Source organism: Eleutherodactylus coqui, chromosome 6 (assembly GCF_035609145.1).
Source record: "Eleutherodactylus coqui strain aEleCoq1 chromosome 6, aEleCoq1.hap1, whole genome shotgun sequence".
NCBI classification, from domain to species: domain Eukaryota; kingdom Metazoa; phylum Chordata; class Amphibia; order Anura; family Eleutherodactylidae; genus Eleutherodactylus; species Eleutherodactylus coqui.
The window spans coordinates 17,479,153-17,496,243 of record NC_089842.1 but is presented as its reverse complement, the minus strand read 5'-3'; the positions used below and the strand labels follow the sequence as shown (position 1 = coordinate 17,496,243).

General features: G+C 42.9%; 1 protein-coding gene across 1 annotated transcript; it reads right to left on the bottom strand.

The window, feature by feature from the left end:
* Positions 1 to 685: 685 nt before the first annotated feature.
* CAMK2N1 (calcium/calmodulin dependent protein kinase II inhibitor 1) lies at positions 686 to 16,848 on the bottom strand. The gene is made up of 3 exons (XM_066572617.1): positions 16,807 to 16,848; positions 14,150 to 14,452; positions 686 to 2,525 (listed from the first exon to the last, which is right to left on the bottom strand). Exons 2-3 carry the CDS (start codon positions 14,334 to 14,336, stop codon positions 2,458 to 2,460), a joined length of 255 nt encoding a protein of 84 aa, XP_066428714.1. The 5' UTR covers positions 14,337 to 14,452; positions 16,807 to 16,848; the 3' UTR covers positions 686 to 2,457.
* Between the last annotated feature and the right edge of the window lie 243 nt (positions 16,849 to 17,091).

The window sequence follows — 17,091 nt, the reverse complement described above, 5'->3', positions numbered from 1 at the left end:
AAAAAAAAAACCAAAAAACCAAAGCCAACATGGAGGATGACTCCGCCCCTCCCATTTAAAGGAACAGCAACCTATTACTCCAAAAGCTGAAAAAGGAAAAAAATCATGGAAGCAACCGCCTCCGAGCCGCAGCGGAAGTCTAAATCCCAGTACGCCCCTAAACTACGGTTGCCCCTGTAGAAAAAAAAACAAAATGGCCCGAGGGTCACCCCAGAAAGCGCTGGAGCTGAACCAAGACCCGGGTATGCAGTAGTTGCAAAAGACATTTGGCACTTGCTTTTCTATGGAACCATCAGGCCTCCCGGTGACTTTTTTTATTGAACCCCTTCAGCACCAAAGGGCCAAATGGGCCTCACAGATGTTCTCAGCTCCCCCCACCCCATCATCATCATCATCCTCAGCTCCGAAGACAATATATTAAATCTAGAACATCTTAAAGAGACGGCTCCGTCAAAAAAAAAAAAAAAAATCTAAAAAAAAAAGGCGGGAAGGTTACAGCACACGCACGCAGGAAGCAAACCGTAAAATAAAAAAATAGAACAAAGTGGCCTGCCGGCGCAGGGAGCCGCCGAGGCCGGAGCAGGAAGCAATACAATTGTCTCTCTCTTTTAAAAAAATACAAATGATAATTCTTTCTCCTTTACAATAGTCGAGGAATTACGCGATATTGCACGGCTAAAAATAATCCCATTCGTCGTAGAATGTCACATGTCAAAAAACGATATTTGCATGCAAAGGTGCACAGTTTGTCACATATATATGTACTTATATATATATGTCGATTTTTTGCAAGATTAAATCATGTAAACAGTATTTAGAACACAGCGGGCGGGACGGCGACCGCCTCGCGCTCCGCCAGGAATTCAGACATACAATATTATGAACAGCAGTTTTTTTTTTTTTCCTCCCAGAGAAATCTGGGTCAAGATTAAAATCCTTCTGCGGCCCAGGGAGGCGTTCTTACGGTTCTGTGCAGCAGCTGATGAGCGTCGCGCTTCAAAACGATGTTCTCCAGTGATATTAACCCTTCTGTAGACCGAATGACCGACCGACACATAATACGGGGCAATCTTACGGCAAGCTATTGCTCGCTGTTATCAATTTAATAGCTTCTCTCATTGCTTAAAGGGTGTCTGAAGTAAAAAAAAAAAAACGGTGGCTTATCATTCCCGTATGCTGACCGTCATGGCTGACATGTTGAGTACTGGTTAGGAGCCAGTGGTGGATAAGACTACTTCCTGCGGCCACCACTTTTTGTTGGTTGCCCTGTGCATGCGTTACGTGACCGTCCACCCTAATGCTGCCCACTGGCCATCGTTTCAGTTGAGGGGGGGGGGGTCACGACTAATTGGTAAACTTTGGTTGTCAATAAACTCTGTTGATGGTTCCTTCCAAAAACGAGTTGGTCTTCATGGCTTATCGGGACCTTGTAGGGGCTTCTTACAGGTCCATGAGAGATCTTCTTGTATATCTGTTATATAGGGGTCCACTTTTTGGAGGGGCAACATTCGATGGAGGTTATAGAGAAGATTCAGTTGTGCGTTTTGCATCATCTAACCCCCTTCCGCTCATCGATGGCCTACTAGAGCATCAAGGTGTCGGTAAAAACAGTACATCCCCCGTCACCCACCCACGGTTTAATGACATGGCTAATGTTGACCCCAACCAAAAATGGTCAACAGCAATGTCCAAAAAAAAAAAAAGTGAAAAATAGGATTTTTTTGTTGTTGCAGTCTTTGACATGACAGATAGGACTTCATTATGCGTAGAGTGGTCATCGGTCCTGGAGTTCCGGAGAACTTGGCTTAATCCAAGTGCTAAATGTCTGGGTTAAATGAGGAAAAATAAAACATTTTTCATACTTTTTCTTATTTTTTTTTTTTTAGAAACATGGGGAAGATGATGTCGGTGATCTGTACTCACTGGAGGAGCCGACGCCTCGGACCTGTAGCCCCTACAGTTGCCATCCGTATTGGGGTAAAATGAGGGGGGGCGTTATAGCAACTAGGCGAGTCGGAGGTTATGGTTACGCAGTAATGTCCTTGGTGTTATTGGCCCCCAAATCTCTGGGATCTTCATTAATTTGGCGTATAAAAAATAAGATGGATGGAAAAGAAGAACCCGCATACGATGATACGGGCCACGCTCTTACAATGGTGGAGGACTCATCCTAGAATGGGGTGGAGAGCGCAGGGAATTGTTTGAAATGCCCCCCCAGATGATGGTGGTGGTGGACATTCTAAGCTCAGCTGCTGCATGGAAGCTTGATGGCATGGTCTATGTTCCCTTCATCCGGATATATATTTCACGTCTCTTATCGTTTCCTGGACCGGCCTGGGCCCCTCCCCCACGAACATGATCTGGTTAGGATAAGTGGTAAAGTTGTTGATGGCAGCCGCAGATCCAATATATGGTGTGGTTGGGTTGGTCGGTGAGATCCTTGAAGGTTGGGGAGGCTTAAACAGCAGGTGGAGCCTTCTCGGACATCGTAAGAACGGCTTCAATCCGCTCATCTTCTATCACCACTGCAAACAGAAGCACATCGTTAGAGCGGCAGCGCAAATCTGTACATGACCATAGATGGAAAAACTGCAATCTCTCAGATGAGGCACTGAGGCCCAGGCGACTTCTACTGGTCGTGGTCACATGTCTATTTCAGATTATATCGTCATATCCATACACATTAGAGGGGTCAATATCATGGGTGCTGATGACATCATATAGAATTATTGAGTGCGGATGACATCACAGATAATCACTGGCTGCTTCTGACATCATTCATAGTCATTGGCTGTTGATGAGATCATATATAATCACTGAGTGCTGGTGACATCATGAATAGTCATTAGGTGCTGACATCATCATATATAATCATAGGCGGCTGCTGTCTTACATAATCATTAGGTGCCGATACGAAATAACAATGTTTATATAGTGCAAGTAGTAATATTATATGGTGCACGTGTCATTGTATAAAGGGTACAAGTAGTAATATTATAGGGGGCACATGTCACTGTATAAAGGGTACAAGTAGTAATATTATAGGGGGCACATGTCACTGTATAAAGGGTACAAGTAGTAATATTATAGGGTGCACATGTCACTGTATATAGGGTACAAGTAGTAATACTATAGGGTGCACATGTCACTGTATATAGGGTACAAGTAGTAATATTATAGGGGGCACATGTCACTGTATATAGGGTACAAGTAGTAATATTATAGGGGGCACATGTCACTGTATAAAGGGTACAAGTAGTAATATTATAGGGGGCACATGTCACTGTATAAAGGGTACAAGTAGTAATATTATAGGGTGCACATGTCACTGTATATAGGGTACAAGTAGTAATACTATAGGGTGCACATGTCACTGTATATAGGGTACAAGTAGTAATATTATAGGGGGCACATGTCAGTGTATATAGGGTACAAGTAGTAATATTATAGGGTGCACATGTCAGTGTATATAGGGCACAAGTAGTAATATTATAGGGTGCACATGTCACTGTATATAGGGTGTAAGTAGTAATATTATAGGGGGCACATGTCAGTGTATGTAGGGTACAAGCAGTAATATTATAGGGTGCACATGTCACTGTATATAGGGCACAAATAGTAATACTATAGGGTGCACATGTCACTGTATATAGGGTACAAGTAGTAATATTATAGGGGGCACATGTCAGTGTATGTAGGGTACAAGTAGTAATATTATAGGGTCCACATGTCAGTGTATATAGGGTACAAGCAGTAATATTATAGGGGGCACATGTCAGTGTATATAGGGTACAAGTAGTAATATTATAGGGTGCACATGTCAGTGTATATAGGGCACAAGTAGTAATATTATAGGGTGCACATGTCACTGCATATAGGGCACAAGTAGTAATACTATAGGGTACAAGTAGTAATACTATAGGGGGCACATGTCAGTGTATATAGGGTGCAAGCAGTAATATTATAGGGGGCACATGTCAGTGTATATAGGGTACAAGTAGTAATATTATAGGGTGCACATGTCACTGTATATAGGGCACAAGTAGTAATACTATAGGGTACAAGTAGTAATACTATAGGGGGCACATGTCAGTGTATATAGGGTGCAAGCAGTAATATTATAGGGGGCACATGTCAGTGTATATAGGGTACAAGTAGTAATATTATAGGGTGCACATGTCAGTGTATATAGGGCACAAGTAGTAATATTATAGGGTGCACATGTCACTGCATATAGGGCACAAGTAGTAATACTATAGGGTACAAGTAGTAATACTATAGGGGGCACATGTCAGTGTATATAGGGTGCAAGCAGTAATATTATAGGGGGCACATGTCAGTGTATATAGGGTACAAGTAGTAATATTATAGGGTGCACATGTCACTGTATATAGGGCACAAGTAGTAATACTATAGGGTACAAGTAGTAATACTAAAGGGGGCACATGTCAGTGTATATAGGGTGCAAGCAGTAATATTATAGGGGGCACATGTCAGTGTATATAAGGTACCAGTATTAATATTATAGGGTCCACATGTCACTGTATATAGTGTGCACGTAGTAATATTATAGGGTGCACATGTCACTTTATATAGGGTACCAGTATTAATATTATAGGGTGCACATGTCGCTGTATATAGTGTGCACGTAGTAATATTATAGGGTGCACATGTCACTTTATATAGGGTACAAGTAGTAATATTATAGGGGGCACATGTCAGTGTTTATAGGGTACAAGTAGTAATATTATAGGGGGCACATGTCAGTGTTTATAGGGTACAAGTAGTAATATTATAGGGGGCACATGTCAGTGTTTATAGGGTACAAGTAGTAATATTATAGGGGGCACATGTCAGTGTTTATAGGGTACAAGTAGTAATATTATAGGGGGCACATGTCATTGTTTATAGGGTGCAAGTAGTAATATTATAGGGGGCACATGTCAGTGTATATAGAGCACAAGTAGTAATATTATAGAGAGCACATGTCAGTGTATATAGGGTACAAGTTGTAATATTATAGGGGGCACATGTCAGTGTTTATAGGGTACAAGTAGTAATATTTTAGGGCGCACATGTCATTGTTTATAGGGTGCAAGCAGTAATATTATAGAGTGCACATGTCAATGTATATAGGGTACAAGTAGTAATATTATAGGATGCACATGTCACTGTTTATAGGGTGCAAGTAGTAATATTATAGGGAACAAGTAGAAATATTATAGGGTGCACATGTCACTGTTTATAGGGTGCCAGTAGTAATATTATAGGGTGCACATGTCACTGTTTATAGGGTGCCAGTAGTAATATTATAGGGTGCACATGTCACTGTATATAGGGCACAAGTAGTAATATTATAGGGTGCACATGTCACTGTATATAGGGCACAAGTAGTAATATTATAGGGTCCACATGTCAGTGTATATAGGGTACAAGCAGTAATATTATAGGGGGCACATGTCACTGTATATAGGGCATAAGTAGTAATATTATAGGGTGCACATGTCACTGTATATAGGGCACAAGTAGTAATATTATAGGGTGCACATGTCACTGTATACAGGGCACAAGTAGTAATATTATAGGGTCCACATGTCAGTGTATATATAGGGTAGAAGTAGTGATATTATATGGCCCATATGTCAGTGTATATCAGGTGCAAATAGTAAAATTATAGTGGGCACATGTCAGAGTATATAGGGAACAAGTAGTAATATTATAGGGTGCACATGTCAGTGTATATAGGGTGCAAGTAATAATATTATACAATCTGCGTGTCACTGTATATATGGTGCAAGTAGTAATATTATAGGATTCACATGTCACTGTCTATAGGGTGCAAGAAGTAATATTATAGGGTGTATGTGTCAATGTATATAGGGCGCAAGTAGTAATATTATAGGGGGCACGTATCACTGTATATATGGCGCAAGTAGTAATATTATAGGGGGCACGTATCACTGTATATATGGTGCAAGTAGTAATATTATAGAATCCACGTGTCACTGTATATAGGGTGCAAGTAGTAATATCATAGAATCTGCGTGTCACTGTATATACGGTGTAAGTAGTAATATTATAGGGTGCACGTGTCACTGTATATAGGGTACAAGTAGTAATATTATAAGATGCACAGGTCAGTGTATATACGGTGTAAGTAGTAATATTATAGGGGCATTTGTCCTTGTATATAGGGTGTAAGTAGCAATATTATAGGGTGCACATGCCAGTGTATATAGGGTGTAAGTAGTAATATTATAGGGTGCACATGTCACTGTATATAGGGTGCAAGTAGTAATATTATAGGGGGCACATGTCAGTGTTTATAGGGTACAAGTAGTAATATTATAGGGTGCAAGTAGTAATATAGGGTGCACATGTCACTGTATATAGGGTACAAGTAGTAATATTATAGGGTGCACATGTCACTGTATATAGGGTAGAAGTAGTAATACTATAGGGTGCAGCTAGTAATATTTTAGGGTGAACATGTCAGTGTATATAGGGTACAAGTAGTAATATTATAGGGTCCACATGTCAGTGTATATGGGGTACAAGTAGTAATATTATAGGGTGCACATGTCAATGTATATAGGGAACAACTATTAATTTTATAGTGTGCACATGTCAGAGTATATAGGGAACAAGTAGTAATATTATAGGGTGCACGTGTCAGTGTATATAGGGTACAATTAGTAATATTATAGGGTGCACGTGTCACTGTATATAGGGTGCAAGTAATAATATTATAGGGGGCACATATCACTGTATATAGAATGCAAGTAGTAAAATTATAGGGGCATGTGTCACTTTTTATAGTGTGCAGGTAGTAATATTATAGGGTGCACATGTCACTGTATATAGGGCACAAGTAGTAATATTATAGGGTCCACATGTCAGTGTATATAGGGTACAAGTAGTAATATTATAGGGTGCACATGTCACTATTTAACGGGTACTAGTAGTAATATTATAGGCGACACGTGTCACTGTATATAGGGCACAAGCAGTAATATTATAGGGGGCACATGTCAGTGTTTATAGGGTACAAGTAGTAATATTATAGGGTGCACATGTCACTGTTTATAGGCTGCAAGCAGTAATATTATAGGGGGCACATGTCACTGTATATAGGGTACAAGTAGTAATATTATAGGGGGCACATGTCACTGTATATAGGGTACAAGTAGTAATATTATAGGGTGCACATGTCAGTGTTTATAGGGTGCAAGTAGTAATATTATAGGGTGCACATGTCAGTGTATATAGGGCACAGGTAGTAATATTATAGGGTGCACATGTCAGTGTATATAGGGTACAAGTAGTGATATTATAGGGTGCACATGTCACTGTATATAGGGTACAATTAGTAATATTATAGGGTCCACATGTCAGTGTATATAGGGTACAAGTTGTAATATTATAGGATGCACATGTTAGTGTATATAGGGTACAAGTAGTAATATTATAGAGAGCACATGTCACTGTATATAGGGTAGAAATAGTAATATTATAGGGTGCACATGTCACTATTTAAGGGGTACTAGTAGTAATATTATAGGGTGCGCGTGTCACTGTATATAGGGTACAAGTAGTAATATTATAGGGTGCACATGTCAGTGCATATAGGGTACAATTAGTAATATTATAGGGTCCACATGTCAGTGTATATAGGGTACAAGTTGTAAAATTATAGGGGGCACATGTCAGAGTATATAGGGCACAAGTAGTAATATTATAGGGGGCACAAGTCAGTGTATATAGGGTAGAATAGTAATATTATAGGGTGCACATGTCAATATTTAAGGGGTTCTAGTAGTAATATTATAGGGTGCGCGTGTCACTGTATATAGGGCACGAGTAGTAATATTATAGGGTGCACATGTCAGTGTATATAGAGTACAAGTAGTAATATTATTGGGTGCACATGTCAGAGTATATAGGGAACAAGTCGTAATATTACAGGGTGCACATGTCAGAGTATATAGGGTACAAGTAGTAATATTACAGGGTGCACATGTCAGAGTATATAGGGTACAAGTAGTAATATTATAGGGTGCACATGTCACTGTTTATAGGGTACAAGCAGTAATATTATAGGGGGCACATGTCACTGTATATAGTGTACAAGTAGTAATATTATAGGGTGCACATGTCAGTGTTTATAGGGTGCAAGTAGTAATATTATAGGGTGCACATGTCAGTGTATATAGGGCACAAGTAGTAATATTATAGGGTGCACATGTCAGTGTATATAGGGTACAAGTAGTGATATTATAGGGTGCACATGTCACTGTATATAGGGTACAATTAGTAATATTATAGGGTGCACATGTCAGTGTATATAGGGTACAAGTTGTAATATTATAGGATGCACATGTTAGTGTATATAGGGTACAAGTAGTAATATTATAGAGAGCACATGTCACTGTATATAGGGTAGAAATAGTAATATTATAGGGTGCACATGTCACTATTTAAGGGGTACTAGTAGTAATATTATAGGGTGCGCGTGTCACTGTATATAGGGTACAAGTAGTAATATTATAGGGTGCACATGTCAGTGCATATAGGGTACAATTAGTAATATTATAGGGTCCACATGTCAGTGTATATAGGGTACAAGTTGTAAAATTATAGGGGGCACATGTCAGAGTATATAGGGCACAAGTAGTAATATTATAGGGGGCACATGTCAGTGTATATACGGTAGAAATAGTAATATTATAGGGTGCACATGTCAATATTTAAGGGGTTCTAGTAGTAATATTATAGGGTGCGCGTGTCACTGTATATAGGCCACGAGTAGTAATATTATAGAGTGCACATGTCAGTGTATATAGGGTACAAGTAGTAATATTATAGGGTGCACATGATATTGTATATGGGGTACAAGTAGTAATATTATTGGGTGCACATGTCAGAGTATATAGGGAACAAGTCGTAATATTACAGGGTGCACATGTCAGTGTATATAGGGTACAAGCAGTAATATTATAGGGGGCACATGTCACTGTATATAGGGTGCATGTAGTAATATTATAGGGTGCACATGTCAGAGTATATAGGGAACAAGTCGTAATATTATAGGGTGCACATGTCAGAGTATATAGGCTACAAGTAGTACTATTATAGGGTGCATGTGTCACTGTATATAGGGTGCATGAAGTAATATTATAGGGTGCACATGTGACTCTATATATAGGGTAGAAGTAGTGATATTATATGGCCCATATGTCAGTGTATATCAGGTGCAAATAGTAAAATTATAGTGGGCACATGTCAGAGTATATAGGGAACAAGTAGTAATATTATAGGGTGCACATGTCAGTGTATATAGGGTGCAAGTAATAATATTATACAATCTGCGTGTCACTGTATATAGGGTGTAAGTAGTGATATTATAGGATGCACGTGTCACTGTATATATGGTGCAAGTAGTAATATTATAGAATCTGTGTGTCACTGTATATAGGGTACAAGTAGTAATATTATAGGATTCACATGTCACTGTCTATAGGGTGCAAGAAGTAATATTATAGGGTGTATGTGTCAATGTATATAGGGCGCAAGTAGTAATATTATAGGGGGCACGTATCACTGTATATATGGTGCAAGTAGTAATATTATAGAATCCACGTGTCACTGTATATAGGGTGCAAGTAATAATATCATAGAATCTGCGTGTCACTGTTTATAGGGCACAAGTAGTAATATTATTGGGTGTACATGTCATTGTATATAGGGTACAAGTAGTAATATTATAAGATGCACAGGTCAGTGTATATACGGTGTAAGTAGTAATATTATAGGGGCATTTGTCCTTGTATATAGGGTACAAGTAGTAATATTATAGGGTGCACATGTAACTGTTTATAGGGTGCAAGTAGTAATATTATAGGGTCCACATGTAACTGTTTATGGGGTACTAGTAGTAATAGTATAGGATGCATGTGTCGCTGTATATAGGGCACAAGTAGTAATATTACAGGGTGCATATGTCAGTGTATATAGGGTACAAGTAGTAATATTATAGGGTGCACATGTCAGTGTATATAGGGCACAAGTAGTAATATTATAGGGGGCACATGTCAATGTTTATAGGGTGCAGGTAATAATATTATAAGGTACAAGTGGTAATATTATAGAGTGCACATGTCAGTGTATATAGGGTACAAGTTGTAATATTATAGGGTGCACATGTCAGTGTATATAGGGTGTAAGTAGTAATATTATAGGGGGCACATGTCACTGTATATAGGGTGTAAGTAGTAATATTATAGGGTGCACATGTCACTGTTTATAGGGTGCAAGTAGTAATATTATAGAGTGCACATGTCAGTGTATATAGGGTACAAGTAGGAATATTATAGGGCGCACATGTCAGAGTATATAGGGTACAAGTTGTAATATTATAGGGTGCACATGTCAGTGTATATAGGGTGTAAGTAGTAATATTATAGGGGGCACATGTCACTGTATATAGGGTGTAAGTAGTAATATTATAGGTGGCACATGTCAGTGTATATAGGGTACAAGTAGTAATATTATAGGGTGCACATGTCAGTGTATATAGGGCACAAGTAATATTATTATAGGGTGCACATGTAAGTGTATATAGGGTGCAAGTAGTAATATTATAGGGTCCACATGTCAGTGTATATACGGTACAAGTAGTAATATTATAGTGTGAACATGTCACTGTATATAGTGTGTCACTGTATATAGGGTACAAGTAGTAATATTATAGGGTGCACATGTCAGTGTATATAGGGCACAAGTAGTAATATTATAGGGCGCACATGTCACTGTATATAGGGTGCAAGTAGTAATATTATAGGGTCCACATGTCAGTGTATATAGGGCACAAGTAGTAATATTATAGGGCGCACATGTCACTGTATATAGGGTGCAAGTAGTAATATTATACGGTGTACATGTCACTATTTAAGGGGTACTAGTAGTAGTATTGTAGGATGCATGTGTTGCTGTATATAGGGTACAAGTAGTAATATTATAGGGGGCACATGTCACTGTATATAGGGTACAAGTAGTAATATTTTAGGGGGCACATGTCACTGTATAAAGGGTACAAGTAGTAATATTATAGGGGGCACATGTCAGTGTATATAGGGTACAAGTAGTAATATTTTAGGGGGCACATGTCACTGTATAAAGGGTACAAGTAGTAATATTATAGGGGGCACATGTCAGTGTATATAGGGTACAAGTAGTAATATTTTAGGGGGCACATGTCACTGTATATAGGGTACAAGTAGTAATATTTTAGGGGGCACATGTCACTGTATAAAGGGTACAAGTAGTAATATTATAGGGGGCACATGTCAGTGTATAAAGGGTACAAGTAGTAATATTATAGGGGGCACATGTCACTGTATATAGGGTACACCACCTATTCCTATTCATAAGGTTCAGGCATTGTCATTATTATTATAGGTGCAGGCAATAATATTATAAATTCATGTATCACTCTATATAGGGTGCAGGCAATATTATAGAGATATTTTATAAAGGGCGCAGGTAGTATAAATATAAGGCGTGACAATCAGTGTTTACAGGGTGCTGGCAGCAATGTTATAGAGTGCACATATAACTGTTTGTGGGTGCAGGCAATAATATTGTGGGGTGCAGGTATCATGGTTTCTAGGGTGCAAGTAGTAATATTATTGGAGACATATTGTATATTATAGAACTACACGCTTTCTTACTGCTTATGGGATACAAGTAAGGAGCCATAGGTAACACTGTGGGGTACCTGAAAGGTAACACTGTGGGGTACCTGATAGATAACACTGTGGGGTACCTGATAGATAACACTGTGGGGTACCTGATAGGTAACATTGTGGGGTACCTGATAGATAATATTGTGGGGTACCTGATAGGTAACATTGTGGGGTGCCTGATAGGTAACATTGTGGGGTACCTGATAGATAATATTGTGGGGTACCTGATAAATAACACTGTGGGGTACCTGAAAGGTAACACTGTGGGGTGCCTGATAGGTAACATTGTGGGGTATCTGATATATAACATTGTGGGGCACCTGATAGATAACACTGTGGGGTACCTGATAGGTAACACTGTGGGGTACCTGATAGGTAACACTGTGGGGTACCTGATAGGTAACACTGCGGGGGACCTGATAGATAACACTGTGGGGTGCCTGATAGGTAACATTGTGGGGTGCCTGATAGGTAACATTGTGGGGGACCTGATAGGTAACACTGTGGGGTGCCTGATAGATAACATTGTGGGGTGCCTGATAGGTAACATTGTGGGGGACCTGATAGGTAACATTGTGGGGGACCTAATAGATAACATTGTGGGGTACCTGATAGATAACATTGTGGGGTACCTTATAGATAACATTGTGGGGTACCTGATAGGTAACATTGTGGGGTATCTTATAGATAACATTGTGGGGTACCTGATAGGTAACATTGTGGGGTACCTGACAGGTAACATTGTGAGGTACCTGATAGATAACATTGTGGGGTACCTGATAGGTAACATTGTGGGGGACCTGATAGGTAACATTGTGGGGGACCTGATAGATAACATTGTGGGGTACCTGATAGGTAACATTGTGGGGTACCTGACAGATAACACTGTGGGGTACCTGACAGGTAACATTGTGGGGTACTTGATAGATAACATTGTGAGGTACCTGACAGGTAACATTGTGGGGTACCTGATAGATAACATTGTGGGGTACATGACATAACATTGTGAGGTACCCAATAGGTAACACTGTGGGGTACCTGATAGGTAACATATTGGGGTACCTGATAGATAACATTGTGGGGTACCTGATAGATAACACTGTGGGGTACCTGATAGATAACATATTGGGGTACCTGATAGATAACACTGTGGGGGACCTAATAGATAACATTGTGGGGTACCTGATAGGTAACACTGTGGGGTACCTGACAGATAACACTGTGGGGTACCTGATAGATAACATTGTGGGGTACCTGATAGATAACATTGTGGGGTATCTGATAGGTAACATTGTGGGGTACCTGATAGGTAACATATTGGGGTACCTGATAGGTAACATTGCGGGGTACCTGATAGGTAACACTGTGGGGTACCTGATAGATAATATTGTGGGGTACCTGACAGATAACATTGTGGGGTACCTGATAGATAATATTGTGGGGTACCTGACAGATAACATTGTGGGGTACCTGAAAGGTAACATTGTGGGGTACCTGATAGATAACACTGTGGGGTACCTGATAGATAACATTGTGGGGTACCTGATTGATAACAGTGTGGGGTATCTGATAGGTAACATTGTGGGGTACCTGATAGGTAACATTGTGGGGTACCTGATAGGTAACATTGCGGGGTACCTGATAGGTAACACTGTGGGGTACCTGATAGATAATATTGTGGGGTACCTGATAGATAATATTGTGGGGTACCTGATAGGTAACACTGTGGGGTACCTGATAGATAACATTGTGGGGTACCTGATAGATAACACTGTGGGGTACCTGATAGGTAACACTGTGGGGTACCTGATAGATAACATTGTGGGGTACCTGATAGATAACACTGTGGGGTACCTGATAGATAACATTGTGGGGTACCTGATAGATAACATTGTGGGGTACCTGATAGGTTACATATTGGGGTACCTGATAGATAACATTGTGGGGTACCTGATAGGTAACACTGTGGGGTACCTGATAGATAACATTGTGGGGTACCTGATAGATAACACTGTGGGGTACCTGCCAGGTAAACCCAGGTGCTACATTTAGAAGGCCTGCAGGGGGGCAGCAGGATACATATGTGCATTAGTGATGGGTGCAGGAAGTGCTTACAGACATGATTTTGGACTACATGGGGGGCAGCATACAAGGTGCTTATATTGTGTACATAGGCAGGATTTAGGGGTACATGGGGGGGGCAGCACAGCCATTATTGGGGGTTCAAGGCTGGGTGCAAACAAAGGGGTGTATACAGGAAGGATTTGAGTCTAGCTGGGGGTACATTCATACAGGATTTTAGGGGCAAGGTTTAGAGATCTATTTGGGGTACATGGGCAGGATTTAGGGGTACAAGGGATGGGAAGCAAAATGGATACAAACAATGAGGATTTAGGGGTACCCACCTCTCTTGCTGCGGCCGATCTGGCCGAGTTTGGGGGGCCTCTTGCCGCCCCCCTGCCCCGAGCTGCCGTAGAAGTTGCCGGTGTCCTGCAGGCGGCAGGTGAGGGGGATCTGTCCGGCCATGTCGCCCCCTCCATCCGCGTAGTGCCCCCGCTGCTCGGCCTCGCTGAAGGGCAGCACCTCGGACATGGTGACGCTGGGAATCCCCGGGGACACGGACACCGATCACAGCCCACTCCGGAGGACGCTGATCACTCGCCGCGGAGACTCCCGATCACATCCTCCGGCTGGGGGTGCGGAGGGACCTGAGGAGGGAGGGCAGCGTCATCAGGGGGGCAGCACTGCCAGGTACGGGGGGCTGCATTAGACGGGCATACCTGGTGTCTGCGGGGTTAGCGGAATAGTAGGGGTTAATAGGGGGATAGCCAAGAGCTGTGTTGGGGGCACCGGCTCCGAAGGAGGGGAGTGCAGAACTGGATGAGTCAGACTGCACCTGGGAGCTGCAGAGCTGGCTGAAAACAGGGTACAAAAGGGGTAGTGCTAGGATACCTAAGGGGCAATGGGGTGATTAAGAAGGGTGCAGGGCTGGCATACCTGGGGGCAAGAATGTAATTAAGGAGGGGGCACTGCTGGGATACTTGAGGAGCTACAGAGATAGGTATTGAGAAGGGGGCACTGCTGGGGTACTTGGGGGGGCTACAGAGATAGGTATTGAGGAGGGGGCACTGCTTTGATACCTGGGGGCAAGGAGGTGATTAAGAAGGGCGCAGTGCTAGCATAACTGGGGGGCAAGGGTGTGATTAAGGATGGACATTGCTGGGATACTGGGGGGGGGGGGGGGGGTACAGAGATAGGTGATTGAGGACACTTCTGGGATACCTGGGGGCTAGGAAGTGATTAAGGAGGGGACACTTTTGGGATACTTGGAGGACTACAGAGATAGGTGATTGAGGAGGGGGCACTGCTGAGATACCTGGGGAGAATAAGGTGATTAAGAAGGGTGAAGTGCTGGCATACCTGGGGGCAAGAATGTAATTAGGGGGGGGTACTTGGGGGGCTACAGAGATAGGTATTGAGGAGGGGGCACTGCTTTGATACCTGGGGGCAAGGAGGTGATTAAGAAGGGCGCAGTGCTAGCATAACTGGGGGGCAAGGGTGTGATTAAGGATGGACATTGCTGGGATACTGGGGGGGGGGGTACAGAGATAGGTGATTGAGGACACTTCTGGGATACCTGGGGGCTAGGAAGTGATTAAGGAGGGGACACTTTTGGGATACTTGGAGGACTACAGAGATAGGTGATTGAGGAGGGGGCACTGCTGAGATACCTGGGGAGAATACGGTGATTAAGAAGGGTGAAGTGCTGGCATACCTGGGCGCAAGGTGTGATTAAGGAGGGGGCACGGCTGAAATACTTGGGGGCTACAGAGATAAGTGATTTAGGAGGGGGCACTGCTGGGATAACTGGGGGTCAAAAAGGTGAATAAGGAGGGGACACTTTTGGGATACTTGAAGGGCTACAGAGATAGATGATTAAGGAGGGGGCAATGCTGGGATATCTGGGGGGGGGGGGCAATGAGGCGATTAAAATGGGGCACTCTTGGAATACCTGGGGGGCAATGATATGATGAATTCTTTGGGGGCCATAGAGGTAGGTGATTGAGCAGGGGGCACTGCTGGGATACCTGAGGGGCTACAGAGATCGATGATTAAGGAGGGCATAGCTGAGATACCTGGGAGGGAGCAATGCGGGGTTTCCCTATACAGCTAGGCGATTATGGAAGAGGTGCTGCTGGATTTCCTGGGGGCAATATTTGAGGGTCCTGCAGAGCTGGAAGTATCACTGTAAAGTGTGTGTGTGTGGGGGGGGGGGGGGGGTTAAAAGGGATCCAGTATATAGATGAGGGGGTGGGACTGGTAAATACCTGAGCAAGGTGGGGGCAGGGTAAAAAAGAGGGAACCCCCGACAAAGCTGCTGCCAGGACGGAGATCCTGAGCAGGGATGGGGGGGGGGGGGGGTCTCTGCACTGACAGTGATCACCTAATCACCATCCTTATTTTGCGGCCTCTGAAGCAATGCCCTGCAGTCCGGGGTGCTGAACCTCCAAACAGCTGCAGATGACCGCAGTGAGGCAGCTGAGCTCGTCCCTATACAGTAGGACCAGGAGGGGCAGGTGCTGCATGCAGGAGCTGACAGGTTCTCAGCTGCAGGTGGAGCAGGATGGGGTGTTGCATGCAGGGGATGACTGACAGGTTGCTTCTAGAAGGTGATATGCATCCTGCCGTTGGATGGACAGCATGAGAAGGACTGGAGCTGCAGGAGGAGCAGGTGTAGCATGCATGACTGACAGCTGGGTTACAGGTGCAGGAGACGGAGGGGGGGGGGGGTGCTATGTTACCTGCTGCTGACTGGAGGGGGTAACAGGTTCCCAGCTGCAGGTGGAGCAGATTGGGGTGCTGCATGCAGGGGATGACTGACAGCTCGGTTACAGGTGCAGTGGGGGCTGGGGAGGGGGCTACATGGAGGTAATATACGATCTGCTGCTGTCTGGAGGGATCAGAGGGAGCGGGTGCAGGGGATGATTGACAGCTCGGTTGCAAGGATGGAAGATGGGGTACATAGCGGGTAATATTGGGGTGAGAAGGAGATAGAACCTACCGGAGGGAGAGAGCAGAGAGGAGACAGGCAGATCCTGCTGCTGGCAGCGGAGACAGGCAGGGGAGGTGGAGTGACATAGAAATGAGAGGGCAGGGAAGGAGCCTCTAACTGGGGGAGAGATGGGGAGGAAGCTGCCTGCACACAGGGGGGACCAGGCTCTGCTTTAAATATTCTTACACCATCATCATCATCTGTATGTAGAGGAGGAGAGACCGGGCTCAACAACAATGGTGGCTGCACAGCAGGGACAGAAGGGGGATACCATCACCCCCATATAGAGCTTAC